A 16,172-nucleotide genomic window follows, 5' to 3' on the forward strand; every position below is an offset into this window, starting at 1 on the left:
GTTTTTGGGAAGGGATCGAGACGCTCGATTAGGAATGAGGGTATGGAGTAAAATAGACATTGATAAAGAGAAAAAAATGCTTGTCATCCTTGAGAAAATTTTTTTAAATAATATTTCGACGTTTCTTAACCAAGTAAGGTGCAGAAGAACAGTCGAATTTGTTGATAAAAATTTTCTTTTACAAAATACCGACACTCAGGCAATTTTCGTATGTGTTCTTATTACTTGGTATATGTTTTTTGTTCGAAAACACGACAGAATACTGAAAGCTGGGACGGTTTATCGATTTCCTCGATTCTTTTGAATCGTTTTTAAATTCCTTATCTGTAAATGAAGGCAAGAAATGAATTTTCGCACATCACAAATCCGTTCGTTTCACATGATTGCAGATTCGACTGTGGGAGTGGCGTCGGAATCGCTCGGACGTCGGAGACAGTGAAACTGAACGAGTGGAACACCCTGGCAGTTTACAGGCATCGATGGGATGCCTGGATTCAGCTTAACGGGGGAAGGCGAGTGCAGGGGAGATCGAAGGTACGTTTCAGTCGTGAATTGAATGGCGAAAAAAAGGCAAGGATCGCGGTACGTGGAAAACGGCGCGGAAAGTGCAGCCAGCGTTTGAAAAGTACACTCTGAGAAAAAAGTCATTCATTACAAAGTAACCATTTTCACCAAATATATCACGGTAAATATGAAGCGATAACGTGTCCAAAGTAAACAAAGCCTTGGTTGATTTCGCAAAATGCAGAAGAACCGCTTTTTTCGTTTGAAAAAGGTATGTTTTTTGAGGAATTTGGTTCATTCACGGATACCTTTTTCAGATTCAACAAAGTATAGGTCGTCCTCCGAAACAAATACTTTGTTGCAGATGCATGAATACTTAATGAGTCGTTTTACTGAAACAAGAAACCGATTTACTCATTTTAAACAAAAAAGTGCAAACAAGATATTGTTTCAAAGCAATTAAGAATTTGTTCAGTAGATAGGCAAGGAGAGTTCTGGATATAAATTCCTTTACCGGCATTTTACTTCGATTAGCCAAGACGCAAACCTTTTTCTAGATAGTTTTCACTCCAACTGACTAACATTATCGATAACGCCGAAAAATCCGAGTTATCCGAAGTGACGCGAAGACTCGATTCTATTAGATCTTTGTGGATAGATTAGGATTATAAAAGAGCGATTGACCGTCGCCGGTGTTGCGAAATTTCGAGGTAAAACGGCAGGTCGAAGGATGCAGTGATTATCGTGAGACGGATTGACTCGGTGAAAGTGATAAATCCTTTGATGGTTAGCTTAATTACCGGAGTACTGGAAAATTGGAGAAGAAAGCACCGCCGGCAGGAGGACGAGAGGGAAGTCCTTGGCGTTCAACCGAAGAGGACGAAGCCTTATCGCACCCTACTCTCCGAATTCCCACCCTGCATCCTGCTTCCCAAGCCGAGGAAGCTGAAGTTCGGTATCACGCCTCAGACCTCGTTTTTCTTTTTCCCTTCAGGGGAGATGAAAATTTGAGAATTCGGAATTTCGAAACTGGTCTGTAATTGCTGTCGGTGTGAAAAAAACGATGTTCGGTTTCACTATGAATCATCTCAATGAACCAAGCTAGTTGTTTTTTCTTCTTTTTTTCCTGTCTGACGTATAATCAGCGCACTGATGAATTACTGAGTATTTGTCCGGTTTATTCTCTGCTGAGATAATTACTCTAGATAATGGACGTTAATCCGCTGGGTACGTTTTTCTTCGTTGACAGTCATCGCTTGAAATTAGCAGTGACCGTGACGTGGAATTTTTTTTCAACCGGAGCTCTTCCCGAGCATAATCTTCCGTGTAACGTTCTGTTGCCTGAAACTGGCGGATGACATGTGTAACTCATGCAATAATAATAATTTTCCACCCCTTTGATGTGAACACGATGTTGTAAAAATTTGACTCGGAAAACGGGGCGTTATACCTATACATATAAAGGTAGATAACTGGAGTGGGAATTTATCATTAATACACTGAAAATTTTCAATCACTCTGCGCTGTATGTATACACCAAGTCCTGGCAAAATGCAAAACTGAAATACGAAAATTGTACACCGAGTTCTTTCCACGTCGAACTTTTTCCCTCTATCCAATTCCGATCGAGCTAGCGTGGAGAATTCATCGCCGAGTGAGGATCGATGTTTAATATGCAAACAGTGAATCGAAGCCAATCAATATTATGCTTAGAATCGGGTGAAATGGGCTTTTGCAGCAAAAGGAGCAGCGGTCGCGTTTTAATTTGACGGTAGTTTTGATCGAGCTTTTTCACTTCGAAGGATGCGAGATTTCGTTTTAGTTTTACACTGCACTCCCGATATTGTAATTTACGTGCGGAATTCCTTTTCAGTATAAAGGCTGGAGGAAAAAGCGCTGGGAAGGAATGGAGCGTATTTTTAAGGAGATTCGACGAGGCGCTTGCCGAGTGACGCGCAGGACTTTTCTTATGCAAAGTTTAAAGTTCATGCAATACACTGGAGGTTATGTATGCACATAACACTCTTGACGTATGTGTGTACATATATAGTTCCAAAGTATATAAATACGCTCATACATACGTACGTAACTAGTTTCTTGCCATCGTGGCGAGCGGCAGTCGTTCAATCGAGACTTCTAATTGTAAGAGCCATTCGATCCCGCCTGCTATAGAAATACGCGAATAAAATTGAATCTATTGTCTGCGTATAACTCGAGAGAAAACTTGGGCGAGTTTGAGGAATTAATTTTAATGCCAGGATCGAATTTCTCGCATCACCTTCGGTCGTGTGAAAGATTGGTCAGAGTTTCGATGCTGCTTCATCGAACGCTGAAAATAAACAGAATGTGCTGTTGTTTTAGATTTTTGTTTCGCTAGGTATCAAGCTTTTGAAGAGAATTAACATATTTTTCAAAGAAATTGTACAGATTCCGAGCCACCGATCCCCTTCGGATAAAAAATCGCGGAATCTTCGCATCTCCTGCAAAATCGATCCAACGTGTGTACAGTAGTACCTCGGATTGAAAAAAGTTGGAAAGAAAAAGAGAACAGGGTCGTTGAAACAGGCGATGTTGGGTGTCGGGTGTCGCGTTTCAGCCGCAAGAATGTCTAGCTAACATATCCAGGCCATGTATCCGCGGAGCATGCATACCTATACGTACCTATACATATATATGCGCGGAGGAGAGAGCTTGCGGATCGGAGATTCCTGGCCTTGCTTGCCTCGCGAGGTGATAAAAAAGCGCGAGACACGGCGAAGCTCGTCGCCCCCCGTACCTACATTGTTTTACATTACATGAGACATGTCGTTGGCTGCAGGGCGTCGACGGGATGATGATTAAAACGAAAAGCTCGCTCGTTACAGGCACTCCTTGCCAGGCGTGAAACTAGGAGAAGCGGCGCCGCGCCGGTCGAATTTGTACCTACTTGATATGCGCGCCGTCTGCCGACGCCACGACACTGTTTCACCGTCTTCCTAACAACCCCCATCCGTCACGACGCCTTTTCGAAAGCCGGAAACTTTTTTTTGGGGGGGGGGGGGGGGGGGGGGGGGGGGCGAGGTGTATACACACCTATGAAAACTTTGAGGGGAAAGAAGCTGAATTATTGAGTTGTCGACAACGGTATTGATCTTGGCCTCTTTACCGGCTACATGCACCATGTATAATGTACGGTGCTTACTTATAATGTACGACTCGCTTTCTATACCCGTACATTGGTATATATATATATACAAATAAGGAGCTTTCCGATCGCAGAAATCGATCTTCAAACAAACTATTCACGGCTTCAAATTCTTCACTCATATTTTCATAGCGTATTTTTATAACGATAATCATCCTGCAGATGCCACATTTTGCGTAGTAACGCATTTCTCTGAAGTTTTTCTTTCAACTTCCTGATTCGAACTGATTAATTTCAAGTCGACGTTACCGTGCACTTTTTATCCAGTTGCGTGACAAACTGTATCGAGAAATTTTTGAAGATATGAATTTGTGACGAAACACCGTTCGTGTGCCAGATTCCAAGAACATCGAGTATTGTAATTACGATGTCGCCGTTCCCAAAGTTTTGGTGGTCTGCATTTTGTTAACTGGACTTGCAGGTAGAGGGATTGAAAAGTTTTCATTGACACATCTTTGTTGCAAATGTAATAACTAGTCACCAATATTTCATTGTTAAGTGTAAAATAGAAAAGATTGCAAAAAAAAAAATAAAAAATCAACAAAAAGAGGGTAGATTCAATAAGGCTGTTACGTCCGGCGTACCGCCACTTATCTTCTCCATCTTTTCGCTGCTTATTAACTCTCCCGGATTCCTTACAGTAATCTTATAGCCTCTTTCCCGTCCTCTTATCCGCATCCGGCCTCACACCACTCCTTATTGCCCTTATTCGGATAATTCTATTCCCCAATACTCTGAATTCTCGCACCTTTCTTGCACTCGCACTCTTTGTGTCAGACACGCATCTATTCCAACTTCTATCCCTACGCCCAACCAACTCAACTTCTAATTACAAATCCTGATTTCATCTGTTCAAAATTTCACTTCGTTTACACATTTACGCTACTCGATAGTCCAACAATTCAACACATTCAATTAATCATTCTTCATCGCATATATTGCTTTTTCATCACCGACGAAAACGGACCCAAAGAAATACATAACAACATCCTGGGTGGGTATAGAGGCGTATTGACAGCCGCTCGTCAATACCAACTCCGACCTCTATTCCGTAACAAGACCAAGAGTTTTCCTTATCGTGAAACTCAATTTAAAAAAAAAAAAAAAGAGAATAACATACATTCTGGACTTCAGGGGCTTCAGGTTGACAAGGTTTGGAAATACATTTGATGAAAGTTTGGTATGGAAACACGTTAGAAATGTGTTTACTGACAACTTGAAAAAGGTAGAACGTGCACGGATCGCCTTCAGCTTTGGTGCCGATAAGGGGATAAGGACAGTTAATTTAACAACTTCGTCATAGTTTAAAATTGATTGGTTTCTTGAATCAAAGTTCATTATGCGAAGTAAAATTCTTCAACAAAAATTTTCTGTTGTAAGGATTTTTCCGCACTGATGGCTCAATTCATCCTTTCGATGTCACATATATATATATATATATATATATATATATATTATATGTATATCCATCGATGAACCATTCCTTATCCTTCAAACATAGTGTTGAAAACAATAGTTAAAAACAAAAAATCATGTGAGTAGTGATGATCAATTATTCTGATTTGCAAAAAAAGAAAAAAAAAGAAAGAAAAAACCAATCAGTTTAACTATTTACAAATAACTTACTTGTCAAATTTTTTTTCTCGGAATTCCTATCATTCACACGATGAGGAATAAATAGTTCGTCGAAGTATGTGAGCCGTCAAAAAGATGAATCGGGTATCTGATCGGTGTGGAAATGACCTTACGACAAAAATACTTGTTTCCAACATTTATTTCGGTGTCATTCGAACTCCGATTAACAAATAAGTTCATTCTTTCAAAGTATACACATCGAAATTGGTTCTGCGACAGCTAATTTTTCTTCCTAGTCGACTACGTTGACAATGGAGAAGAATCAATTTTCGCATACAGCTATATGCCGTACCTGTAATGATACTCTTAAAAGCTCGACCGACTTTCCCGCAGGTATTAGTAAATGCTTCGGCGCGTATAACTGCAATTTCTGCGGGGTTGTTTTTCCCCCGCGTTTCCGGCTGTCGTCGCCAGGCATTCCCCACCCTCTCCGTCATTGCTAGCCTAATTCAAAACCTCCGCGTTCCCTTCCAGTTTTAACTTGAAATTCCAATTAAGCTCGATTGTCTAGCTGCGGGGAGACACGTGGATCCTCCGCACCCTCTGCCAGCTCTTTCCTGCCGCCTCCGACGAGAAAATTCATTACTCTAGGACCCTCGGACCAACGGCAAATCGGCGGAGAGGATTCTGCCTCCTTCCTCCATCTCTTCGTCGTTCCTCCCTTCATCCTTCCGCCAAATCCTGACCGATGAAGTGTCGGCGTGCCATATTCCGCGCAGACGACGACGGTGACGCCTCGCTAAGAGCTAAACGCTCTTTAAAGCTCCTTCACTTACACTTCAGACTCCTTTCCCCTTCTTCTCGCGAGCGCCATCTTTACGTGTCGCTTTTCTCTCTCTCTCTCTCAGTCTGCAGCGAGACTCGTGATACTTGGAAATTGTTCGGTAATAAAAGTTTGTATATACTTATACGTCACCGTCTAAGTGCCCTCTCGCAAAACCGGAAGTTAGTGGTCTTGAGAACGAGACAGTGCAAACAGAGGTTAGCGAGCTGGAAATGTAGAAACGAAAAAAATATCACACCTCGAGATGGGGTGTAAACGGAGAAAGCGAGAGAGAGAGAAAGTGACAGAGCTCAAAGCCTCGCCGTTTTGGGGGTCAGAAATACCCACGTGGGTGACGTATACGTTAACCTTGCCAATTAGCTGCGCCTGTTTAACCTTGGTTTATTGTCCCCCAATTTTAATCCGTCAAAGCTTTAACGAAGGGAATTTAATTAGCTTCTGCAGGAAAGTTTTGTATCTGTTTATATGCGTTAAACTACGGTTATATACAGGGTTGTTAGCGCTGTTCATCCCTCGAATACGTGAGCTAGCTGCGTAGAACGCGATAGCGAGTAAATATGGGATAATTAAAACGTATAATTAGTGCGATGCAAATTGCAAAATATACAACCCCATTTGGTAGTTCGCTTATCTTTGTATATGTATAGAAGCTCTCGTTTTTTGCCCTCTCGAAAACATTGACTCGTCTTAAATGAATCGAGAAAGTTATTCCATTGTTTTATTAGTAATTGCCGTTCTTTTTACGAACAACACGATCGATCTTTCAGCACTTTGAGTTTGAAAATTTGCTTTCTCCGTTCGTTCTCGTTCTTCTGGAACAATTGAGTCCCTGCTGGCGGGTTTAGCTGAGTTACCTGAATTGAAAACGTAGCTACGTCCCACCGATAAACACGATCGAAAGCAGTAAACCGTCACTGAGGGCGTATTTCATTTCGATAAAATTGGAATTTCGTCAACGTACGTTCCCAGTTTTCAAGCAAACAGATTCAAAATGAAAAGAAGTCAAATTTGCAAAAAATTCTATCGGCGTCGTCCCGCCGTTCCATTTATGCACCCGCCAGAATCCCCTTTGTAATTCCTACGAGCAGAATCTTGTTTTGTGCAAGAGTAATAAAAAGGATGTCTCCGCAGGCAAGGCAGGGGATGAGGCCGAGGATTATGAATATAACCCACGGGAGCGAAACGGCGCTTAAGCTTTTGCTATTCTTGTTATACCTACGTAGCTTGTGTGCAACTGCAGGATGCCCGCGGCATACACGCTGGGTCTATAATAACGGAGGTGGGAAAACTCGGGGGTTGTTATACCCGTCAGGCTGCAAACACGTCCGTAAATAAACCTTATAACGTAAATAAATATGGCGGCGGGACGCAGAAGCACGGGGAATTTTCCTAATCCTGTTTTTATTCCTGCAGGGATTATTCTCCAGGATCACCTTCAGGGAGCCCCTGTTTGTCGGCGGACCCGGAAACACAACAGGGCTCGAAAGACTTCCGGTTACCGTCGGGTTCAGGGGATGCGTACGACACTTGGAAGCCAACGAGCATCATTATCGGTTTCCTCTCGCCCCTCTCGGGGACGCCGCCAACGGATTCGACGTCGGTGAGTCCTTGCCCAACATCCCTTACCGTGCGAAAAATATTTACTGCCATTTTTCCTGAACACACAAGATTTCGGCGTGGGTGCCGGCCGATTGAGGAAATTCAATCGAGTTACGAAACCTTCGTAAACACAGGAGAATTATCATCGAGCTTGAGATTATCCTCCTTTCGGAATCATTTTCTGAAGAAAAATTTGGACAATTGACGGAAAGGCGGTAGAAAATATATTTTCATCTGATTATCATTTGATCAATTTTTTCAACTTCTTTCACGTAGCGACCGCGCGTCAAAAGGTATAAATTACCATTCCCTGATTTATGCCGGTAATGTAGGCTCCGAAACTGCCGATCTATATACTTGAAGCTGCTATCAGGGCAAATTTGGAACGATTTAGACTGATAATTCGATCAGTCTTATCCTGGAATTGAATCAAGGGCGAAGGTTCGGGGATAAAGAGGCTCCAAACATTCGAGCGAGCTTGCAGCGTGCGAGTCAAATGTGCTTTGTGTATAGAGAGCCAAAAAGGGTGAACGAAAGCTAAGCTTACGTCAAGGCACGTAAAAGAATAATCACATTATCGGTTACCACCGGCTTGTTTCGTACCGATCGGGAATCAGGGTGAAAAATCTGAGCTTTCAAGCTCACCTCCAAGAATACCGACACTTCTTTTTTTCGGGCGCAGCTTTCCGTAAGGGTATCGTATCGCATTGTGTCGCATCGGGTTTCGAGGAACGGCATACCTACGGCGATTGTGTCGCCCCGGATGAACGAGTGAAGAAAATAGGATCACGGATGCCCGTACAGAGGGAAAGGTGAGAGGACAGAGAGAAGGGGAGACGACGTTGAAAAAAGTTGCGAGGAAACTCGGGGAAACTTGGCAATCGCGGGAGACACAAAGGATCGTTCGAACGCTCAGACCTCTAGATATTCTGTGAAAATAAATTCTGCTTTGCCGATATTTTTATCCTCACAACGGTTTCGGGGACAGTCGATAATACGCCGAGGTCTTAAATTTCTCTCATATTCAGTCGTACGCTTCCGGAGGTTTCATGCACTCTGTTCGGTTCAAAATTTTGTAAATAACAAAAACAAAAAACTTTAGTAACGTGGCGTGAGTGAAAAGTATGTTACAAGAAATTGTATGTGGGCGCATCGCTGGAGTGCCTACGTCTGAACGATTTCTTGGGGTGACATCAACACCTTTAACAAGGAGCACCCTAATGTAGCATGTATTCCACGTTTTTGTCAGGTCCATGAAGCCAGAAATTCAGCGGTTGTAAAAAAGCAGAGAATTTATTGTTTCTGGTGAGGTAGAACCGCGGGTGAGAAAGCGGGAGGTTTTTGCTTCTCACTCGCGAATAAATATATGCACGTTACTTTTGGTTGGCGTTGGTTGGGGTGATGCCACGTGAGTGTAATTAGGAATAATGATAATTCGGGCAATTAGACGTTTTTGTTTCGTAATTACAATGTGGGCTCGAGTGAAACAGAGCCGGTGGTATAATAAATTGCAACTTTGCTAATGAACTTTTGGCCGGAAGAGACAGCTGCAGCTGTAACAAGTGGAATAACGGTAACAACTGTGGGGGTAATAACTGTGCGTGGCACCTGCTTAGCGGAGAACTATAACTTGAACTTGCCAGTGATTTTACCGTGGAATTGATATGTACGCCCGTTTGAAAAGAAAAAAAAAAAAAAAAAACGAAGATTCAAAATGAGTAATAGTGTACGAAAGAGTTGAAACTAGGTGGGTGGTATTCGTGTTTGTATTGAATTTTCCGAGGCCACTGTGGATTCTGAGCCATCATTGAACTGAAATAGAAAATTGCTATACCCTCAAGCTGTAGACTCTGATTTATTTGTCTTTGGAAACATAGTGCGACTCGATACCCGTAAAACTCAAGGCATACTCGGCGAGCTGATGAAACTGGCTGCGAGGGAAAGAAAAAGTCTATTCCCCGGTGAACCATCTGAGGAACGAATTTTTTTTACAAAAGCCTCCCGCTGCAAGTGTTGTTGAGTTTTATTACTTTTTTTTTCCTTTTCAATTATTTTGGAACTGTTTGTATGCATTTCGATAACACAGGTCTGTAAAAAATACTTTTTTCAGCTGCATGGGATGGTTTTGGTAGATATTATGTTTTCGAGAGTGCTGAATCCAGAAATGACTTCCATTTCTCTACATCATGTACAGTATTCTTGAAAAACACGAGGTGTCGGCATAAAAACGAAGAATAATCACCATTTTATTACAATGAATTAAACAACATTTCTTATAAAATAAACATACAATTTCTGTATGAAATGCATTTAAAATTCCGTGATCATTCTTTTCGCCTACGAAGCCTTCTCTTCTTCTCTTTGATACATCTCCGAACACGCTTCCGCTTTCCATTTTCTGTTTCCCTGTTTGCATTTATTCCTGACTGTCGCTCTAATTATAGGTAGGTATTAAACGGTAGTAAGAAATCACTTTTCCATAGGATTGTTAGAATCAGGAATAGGATACCAGATTTTGAATTAACCCGGAGTTTCACTCCAAATGAAATTACAAACACGAGTACGAGAAAAAACCCGACGTAATGGAACTATTTGAGTACTTTTCCCACTTTCAGTGAGTGAAAATCTATAAGAAATAGTATAAAAAACCTCTACAATTTTTAGGTTGCAGACCTGTGTTATACCTGTATACGTTAGATTCGGCGAGTTTTGCAGAAAGGCTGAACGAAGCCGTGCGTATCGATTGATATTGGAAAATCGGGGTATCGAATCACCGCATGCAGCATTTTCGGAATGCCCAAGGGCATTTCGCGCCCCTCCAGGTCACCTCTGGAGTGACATTCGATTGGCCGAACGGTAACCACGGCCGCGCCAAAAGCTTGCGTGCAATATTTTTTCCAAGGTTAGGTTTCAAGGTGTGTGTGTGTGGATATCCTTGACAGCCTTCACTCCCGCCGGCTGATCCGTACAGCGTACGCAATTGTCCTTTCCCTCTCGGAGTGATAATAAGCAGCCGTCCGAGGCTCGAAATCGGAAACCCCGGGCATCCCTCGAGCCTCTTTACCCGATTGATATCATCAGCCACGATGCAGAATAAGAGTTCGACCCTTTCGCGACCTTCAGCTTCCGGGAAAATTTCAACCCTTAGAGTCCAAATTAAAGTCCTGCACGTCCGAAGATATATGTACTCTTTTTCGATCTAACTTCCCTGCGAAGCTCCATTTCCTGTTACACAACGGCGTCTTTGATCGAATTTAGAATTTCCGATACGTATAATAATTATTTTGTAGAGTATCTCCCAGATTCGAGGAACAGCTTTTGCAACAGATGTAGGGTAAAAAAATTTAATGCAGATTTTACATCTGTTGTGCGGTGAATATATGGACGGTACTTTTATGAAGTCAAATCTACATCAATTGTTGTAGATCTGTCTTAGCATATCGTAACTTGTACTATTGGCTTTGCAACTCTTATTATCGGATTTGTAAATCTTGCCACAATTGCCGCATACAGTTTTAGCTCCAAAAAAAAAGTGCCGTGTCCATATATTCATCACACCGGATGTAAAATCTACAATATTTTTCTTCCCGCGTGCTTTCCTGAAAAAACATTTCTACCCACTCCCAGGATCGTATAATGTCCCGAATACATTCGCCGGAATCTGGAACGCAGTGTAGACAGGGTGACGCGTGTATACGAGGTCGAATCGTTTATTCCGCGGTGAAAAACGTAGCATCCCTCGAACCCGCGGAGTTCGCTTTCATCGATACTTCACTTTGTCACCGTAGCAGCTGGGCGAATGGGGCGAGAGGGGGGGGGGGGAGGGGGTCGTTTTGTCCGACGTACAGTGACGTCCCTCCTCGTCGACGTAACCGCGCCTCACCTCCATCCACCTGCCGTCCTCTTCATTATACCCTCGTTATTACCGCCGCGGTTCTAATATCGATTCGAGCTCCTCGTCGTCGCCATATTCCCACCCTTTGGCCCTTCCTCCCCCTCCCCCCCCCCCCACACTTTTCTCGACGCCCCGCAAAGCTCACGGATATCGATGATTATCTCTCCAGAGGAATGCACGGCCGACAGATGCAGCAAGGTGCCCTGCTCCCACGGAGGGAAATGTCTGACGACCGGAGGTGACACTGCCGTGTGTCTCTGCCCCCTCGGGTACACCGGCGACCTTTGCGAGACCAGAGTCGACCTCCAGGTGAGTAGCGGTACCTGCCTAACCTCCGATATACGTTGCTCCTTGCCGGATGGCGGAAGGACTCGACGCTAACAGGGCCTTCCGAATTTAAGGTGCCCTCGTTCAACGGATCGTCCTATCTGAGGTACCCGGGACTTGGCGATTCTTCCCTATCATGGCTCGAGCTTGGCGTAACTCTGAAGCCAACCGCACCCGACGGCGTCATCCTCTACAACGGGCATCACAGCGACGCTACCGGGGATTTCGTCGCGCTCTACTTGGCCGCGGGACACCTTCAGTTCACCTTTGACCTTGGAACGGGCCCCGCGACCCTCAGGTGAGTCCCAGCTCCGCAGCACCGCAGCTCCGGCTCGGGTATCCAGATCGCGGCGATCACTGGCGCTTCGTTCTTTCAGGAGTGAGAATCCCGTTCGTCTCGGCGAGTGGCTCGAGGTCCGTGTATCCAGGACCGGACGCCTCGCCTCCCTCGAGGTCGACGACGAACCACCGCGAGAGATCATGGCGCCGGGAGCCTTCACCCAGCTCTCTTTGCCTCTCAGTTTGTATCTCGGAGGTGCTCCAGCGACCGACGTCTACTCACCGAAGTTGAAAACAACCGCAAGCTTCGTCGGGTGCATCCAGTCCGTTACCCTCAATCGGAGGGAGGTGAGTAGTTGCTGGACGAGACGTGGTTCCCTGTCTGAAAAACGGCGAGATGCCTACGATTTACATTCTTTTAACCTTCTCAGTCATAAAAACCACTGTACGGCACTCTTTTTTCTTTTATTTTATTTTTTTGTAATTTTTTTATATCCCATGCAAAACCCCCTTTGTTTTTTACATTTTCAGGTAACAAACATACTTAGACTTTGAAATGATTAGGATATTTGATGATAAATGTATACCAAAAAAAGCTTGGAATTCATTGGTTGACAAACGGAGATCTCAGAATCCTCATTAGATTCAAAAAATCAATGCAGAGGGGTAGTTTTTCCCCTCCTTGATGGTGAATATGGACAGTATCGGGGGTTGCACCTATTCTCGGCCTAAGATCGTAATTTCTCAAAATAAATATTCATGTAAATCATATTCATTCAAGAACACTATTTAAAACAATATTGATAATTCACCCCGCTTTCACCCTATTTTAGGGGTTGTTTTTATTTTCACTAAATTTTTGAAGCGAGATTTGCATTCAGCGTAGAAAAATAAATAAGGTACGTGTAATTGCATTCCCGTGTGAAAAAAATCAGATTTCCGTGACCGTAAGGGCGAATCTCCTAGAGAGGTTTCCCGATAATCAAGCCAGTAATAAAAATCCAGCTATCGCCACATTTCAACATATTACAGATTTTCACATCTAATGGGCGTTTAGATGAATGGACAGAATTTTCTCCAACCATATTTCGAGGTTAAATCCAAAAATTTCAACGATTTTGTTCTGAAACGATGCGGTTTTTGCCGGTTTAGGATTTGTCAGATTTTGTACCAAATCGGATTATCTGTTTTTGAGTTATTTGTGAAAATTTACACGTCTGGATCCGACAATAACTCTAAAACGGATTGATCGATTCAATCGAAATCTGGTCCATTCGTTTGGCTCCATTCAATTCAAAATTAATCACATCTTGAGCAAAATCCGCATAGCCATCTTCGCTTTTTTTTCTCTCACGAAAACGGTATTTCTTTTGCTAAAATTTGCTATTTCTGAAAATAAAGGAAATAGCCGGTGTTCCAAACTAATTAATATTCTCGAGCGAACTGACGCTCTTCCAAACGAGACCGTGTTTTGGTCTTGACTCAGGTTCGGGATTGTTTCAATTTGTGACTCCCCCGTGTAATCGCGAGTCAAGAGTACCTATCAGTTTAATATCAATGCTGCAGACTTGGATTTCATCCAAATCAGAAATCCTCGAACCACGCTACAAGTTTTTACCCAGAATGATCCTGATTCAGGTCGGTATCTTGGCCGAGGCTCTGGGTGGCGTGAATGTCGGTAATTGCGGGCACGCGTGCGAAGCTCGGCCCTGCGGCGACGCCGAGTGTCGTCCTCTGCGCGAAAGGTTCACCTGTCGCTGTCGGCCAGGAATGCCTCATCCTTGCCCCGAGCTCGACGTCTACGAGGCATCCCCGGGGACCCCGATTCCCGGACCCGATCCTGGGATCAGGGCCACGAAACCCAGTCACTACGAACGCGCCGTTCCCAGTTTTTCCGGTGCCAACAGCTACCTTCACTTCAGTGATGCTGACACGATGAAGAGGTGAGTGGATTTGCCAAATTGGCCATTCGAAATTCGGCTTTTCCTTATTCGCCGAGTTGACGGAAATCACCGAGCTCTGAAAGCGGTCGATTTATAACCCAAAGACAAATTTTTTAGCAGAAAAGGATGCGTCCTTCACTATTTCCAAATCTGGTAAAACTTTTCGAAACTAATCACAATCTTTGGGTAATCAACTCGGAAGTATTGGAATCAGTTGTTAAGTCACGGGTTATTACGAGTGCAGTGGAACGTAAATTTTGACCCGATCATATCTGATTTGCTCACAGCAATTGATCGTGTTTTTGTGTTACACACTTCGAGCAGAATAATCAGCTTCAGGGTCGACATCAACATGAGATTCAGGGTGAGTAGCAGCAGCGGACTTCTTCTTTGGAGCGGACGGCAGCTCGACCCTCAGGAGACGATGGATGCCAACGGCGATTTCCTTGCCCTGGGACTAGATCAGGGCTACCTAACACTCACCTACAATCTCGGTTCCGGCGAAGCCTCGCTAAGGTACAATCTGACGAGACTCGACGACGATCTTTGGCATCGGGTCAGAGCCGTCAGGTGAGTGACCAAATTAAGCCAGCGTTTCAGTCTGCGTACGGTTTTGCATATCGGGATGAAAAATTCGGAACTGCCTAAGGGGAGGGGGGTACAGCTTGGACGGTGTAAAATCGTACCTATTTTGAGGAGTTTTTTTTTCATAGAAAATGAAAACACCTGGAGAAATTTTTATAGTTGTAATGTGTATTCATGTAAATTCTCAGGATTTTAGCCAGGCAAAAGTCGGGCTTACTTCAAATCCAATAATCTTGAACTTTCGCTTTATGCGGACCGTTAATTGAGTTTCAGGATTTTCACGCGATTGTCGGTGTATATCCGCGCATGCTTCTATGCACCCTTCGTTATGAATTCAGCACTTTGATTCAGATCTGGGATCAGCGGGAAAACCCGAGTCCCTTAAATCCCTTGCGTACACAAAGACCGACGTCTAATCTGAAGCTTCCTCCGAAACCAACGTAGTGTTCCAGTCTCAATTGTCAGTCTACTATTGAAATCAGGACAGAGAAATCGGTTCAAAAACGGAAATTTCAACCACACCCTCGGTTATTCGAATCGTGATTTTGTCTCATTTGTAACGTATCAACATCCCGTTTTTGGTCCTGCGGTTCCTCGTTGCTTATATACGTATGTATGAGTCACGAACATTAGCACATCAACAAATCACTCATGCTGGACACAAAGAAATGTTTATCTGCTTTAAAGGGATGCCATTCAATTCAACGGGAAAGCTCTCACAGCAACAATTTACGTTATCGAGTGAAATCATTGTCATGCAGGTCAAATTTGAGAAGTTCTCCGCAGTTGATGTTACGTTTTGTTCATGCAATAAAGATTCGAAAATAAGACAACTAATTTTTAATCACATCTGATGAATTGCATGAGTTCCATAACGAGAGAGGAACTTATGGTATATTTTTCTACTCTGCGTGATAACATTTTATTTAGCGGCTAGACCAGCAGCATCTAAAAAATCGCACCAGTCTTCAGGGCTAACGTTTTTGGTGGTTTATCAATTTTCAGGAACGAACAGTGGGCTTCACTTGTCGTCGACAGCGGGACCGGGGTTTCCGTTTCCTCGCCGGGGCAGCTCAGGCAACTGAACACGGACACGGGCCTCTATGTCGGTAAGTCCGACTGCCAATAGTCCTTATCCTGAGCTTTCCTACCAAGCGCGAGCCGGGTAATACGCAATAGTACATTATGTAACAAGGGAATAAAGTCGAATATTATTCCCGCGGACGGGTTTACTGCCCGAGAGAAGCGAGCTATTTGGATTTGCGGACAATATGATCTTATATTTCCCGCAAATGCGTTACGAGGGAATAAATATCCTATTTTCGTACCGCCTTTCAGGTTAAAAAAGTTAACATTACGGTTGAGTCGGGAATATAAGTAATAACGAAAATATCATAGGAACCTGCAGTGAAGCAGAAGAATTGATAAAAAAGTGAA

The 16,172-nt window shown here is 43.5% G+C and overlaps 1 protein-coding gene across 2 annotated transcripts in view; it reads left to right on the forward strand.

Moving 5' to 3' along the window:
* Positions 1–16,172, forward strand: part of LOC107224901 (pikachurin) — an 82,269-nt gene that overhangs the window by 59,320 nt on the left and 6,777 nt on the right. For both annotated transcript variants that reach the window (XM_046729851.1, XM_046729852.1), the window contains exons 7-14: positions 390–534; positions 7,521–7,707; positions 11,771–11,910; positions 12,003–12,226; positions 12,306–12,555; positions 13,846–14,150; positions 14,475–14,720; positions 15,741–15,844. In XM_046729851.1, coding sequence (XP_046585807.1) covers positions 390–534; positions 7,521–7,707; positions 11,771–11,910; positions 12,003–12,226; positions 12,306–12,555; positions 13,846–14,150; positions 14,475–14,720; positions 15,741–15,844 — 1,601 coding nt within the window. The remainder of the gene's footprint in view (positions 1–389; positions 535–7,520; positions 7,708–11,770; positions 11,911–12,002; positions 12,227–12,305; positions 12,556–13,845; positions 14,151–14,474; positions 14,721–15,740; positions 15,845–16,172) is intronic.

The sequence above is a fragment of the Neodiprion lecontei genome, chromosome 1, assembly GCF_021901455.1.
Source record: "Neodiprion lecontei isolate iyNeoLeco1 chromosome 1, iyNeoLeco1.1, whole genome shotgun sequence".
In the NCBI taxonomy this organism is placed as follows: Eukaryota; Metazoa; Arthropoda; class Insecta; order Hymenoptera; family Diprionidae; genus Neodiprion; species Neodiprion lecontei.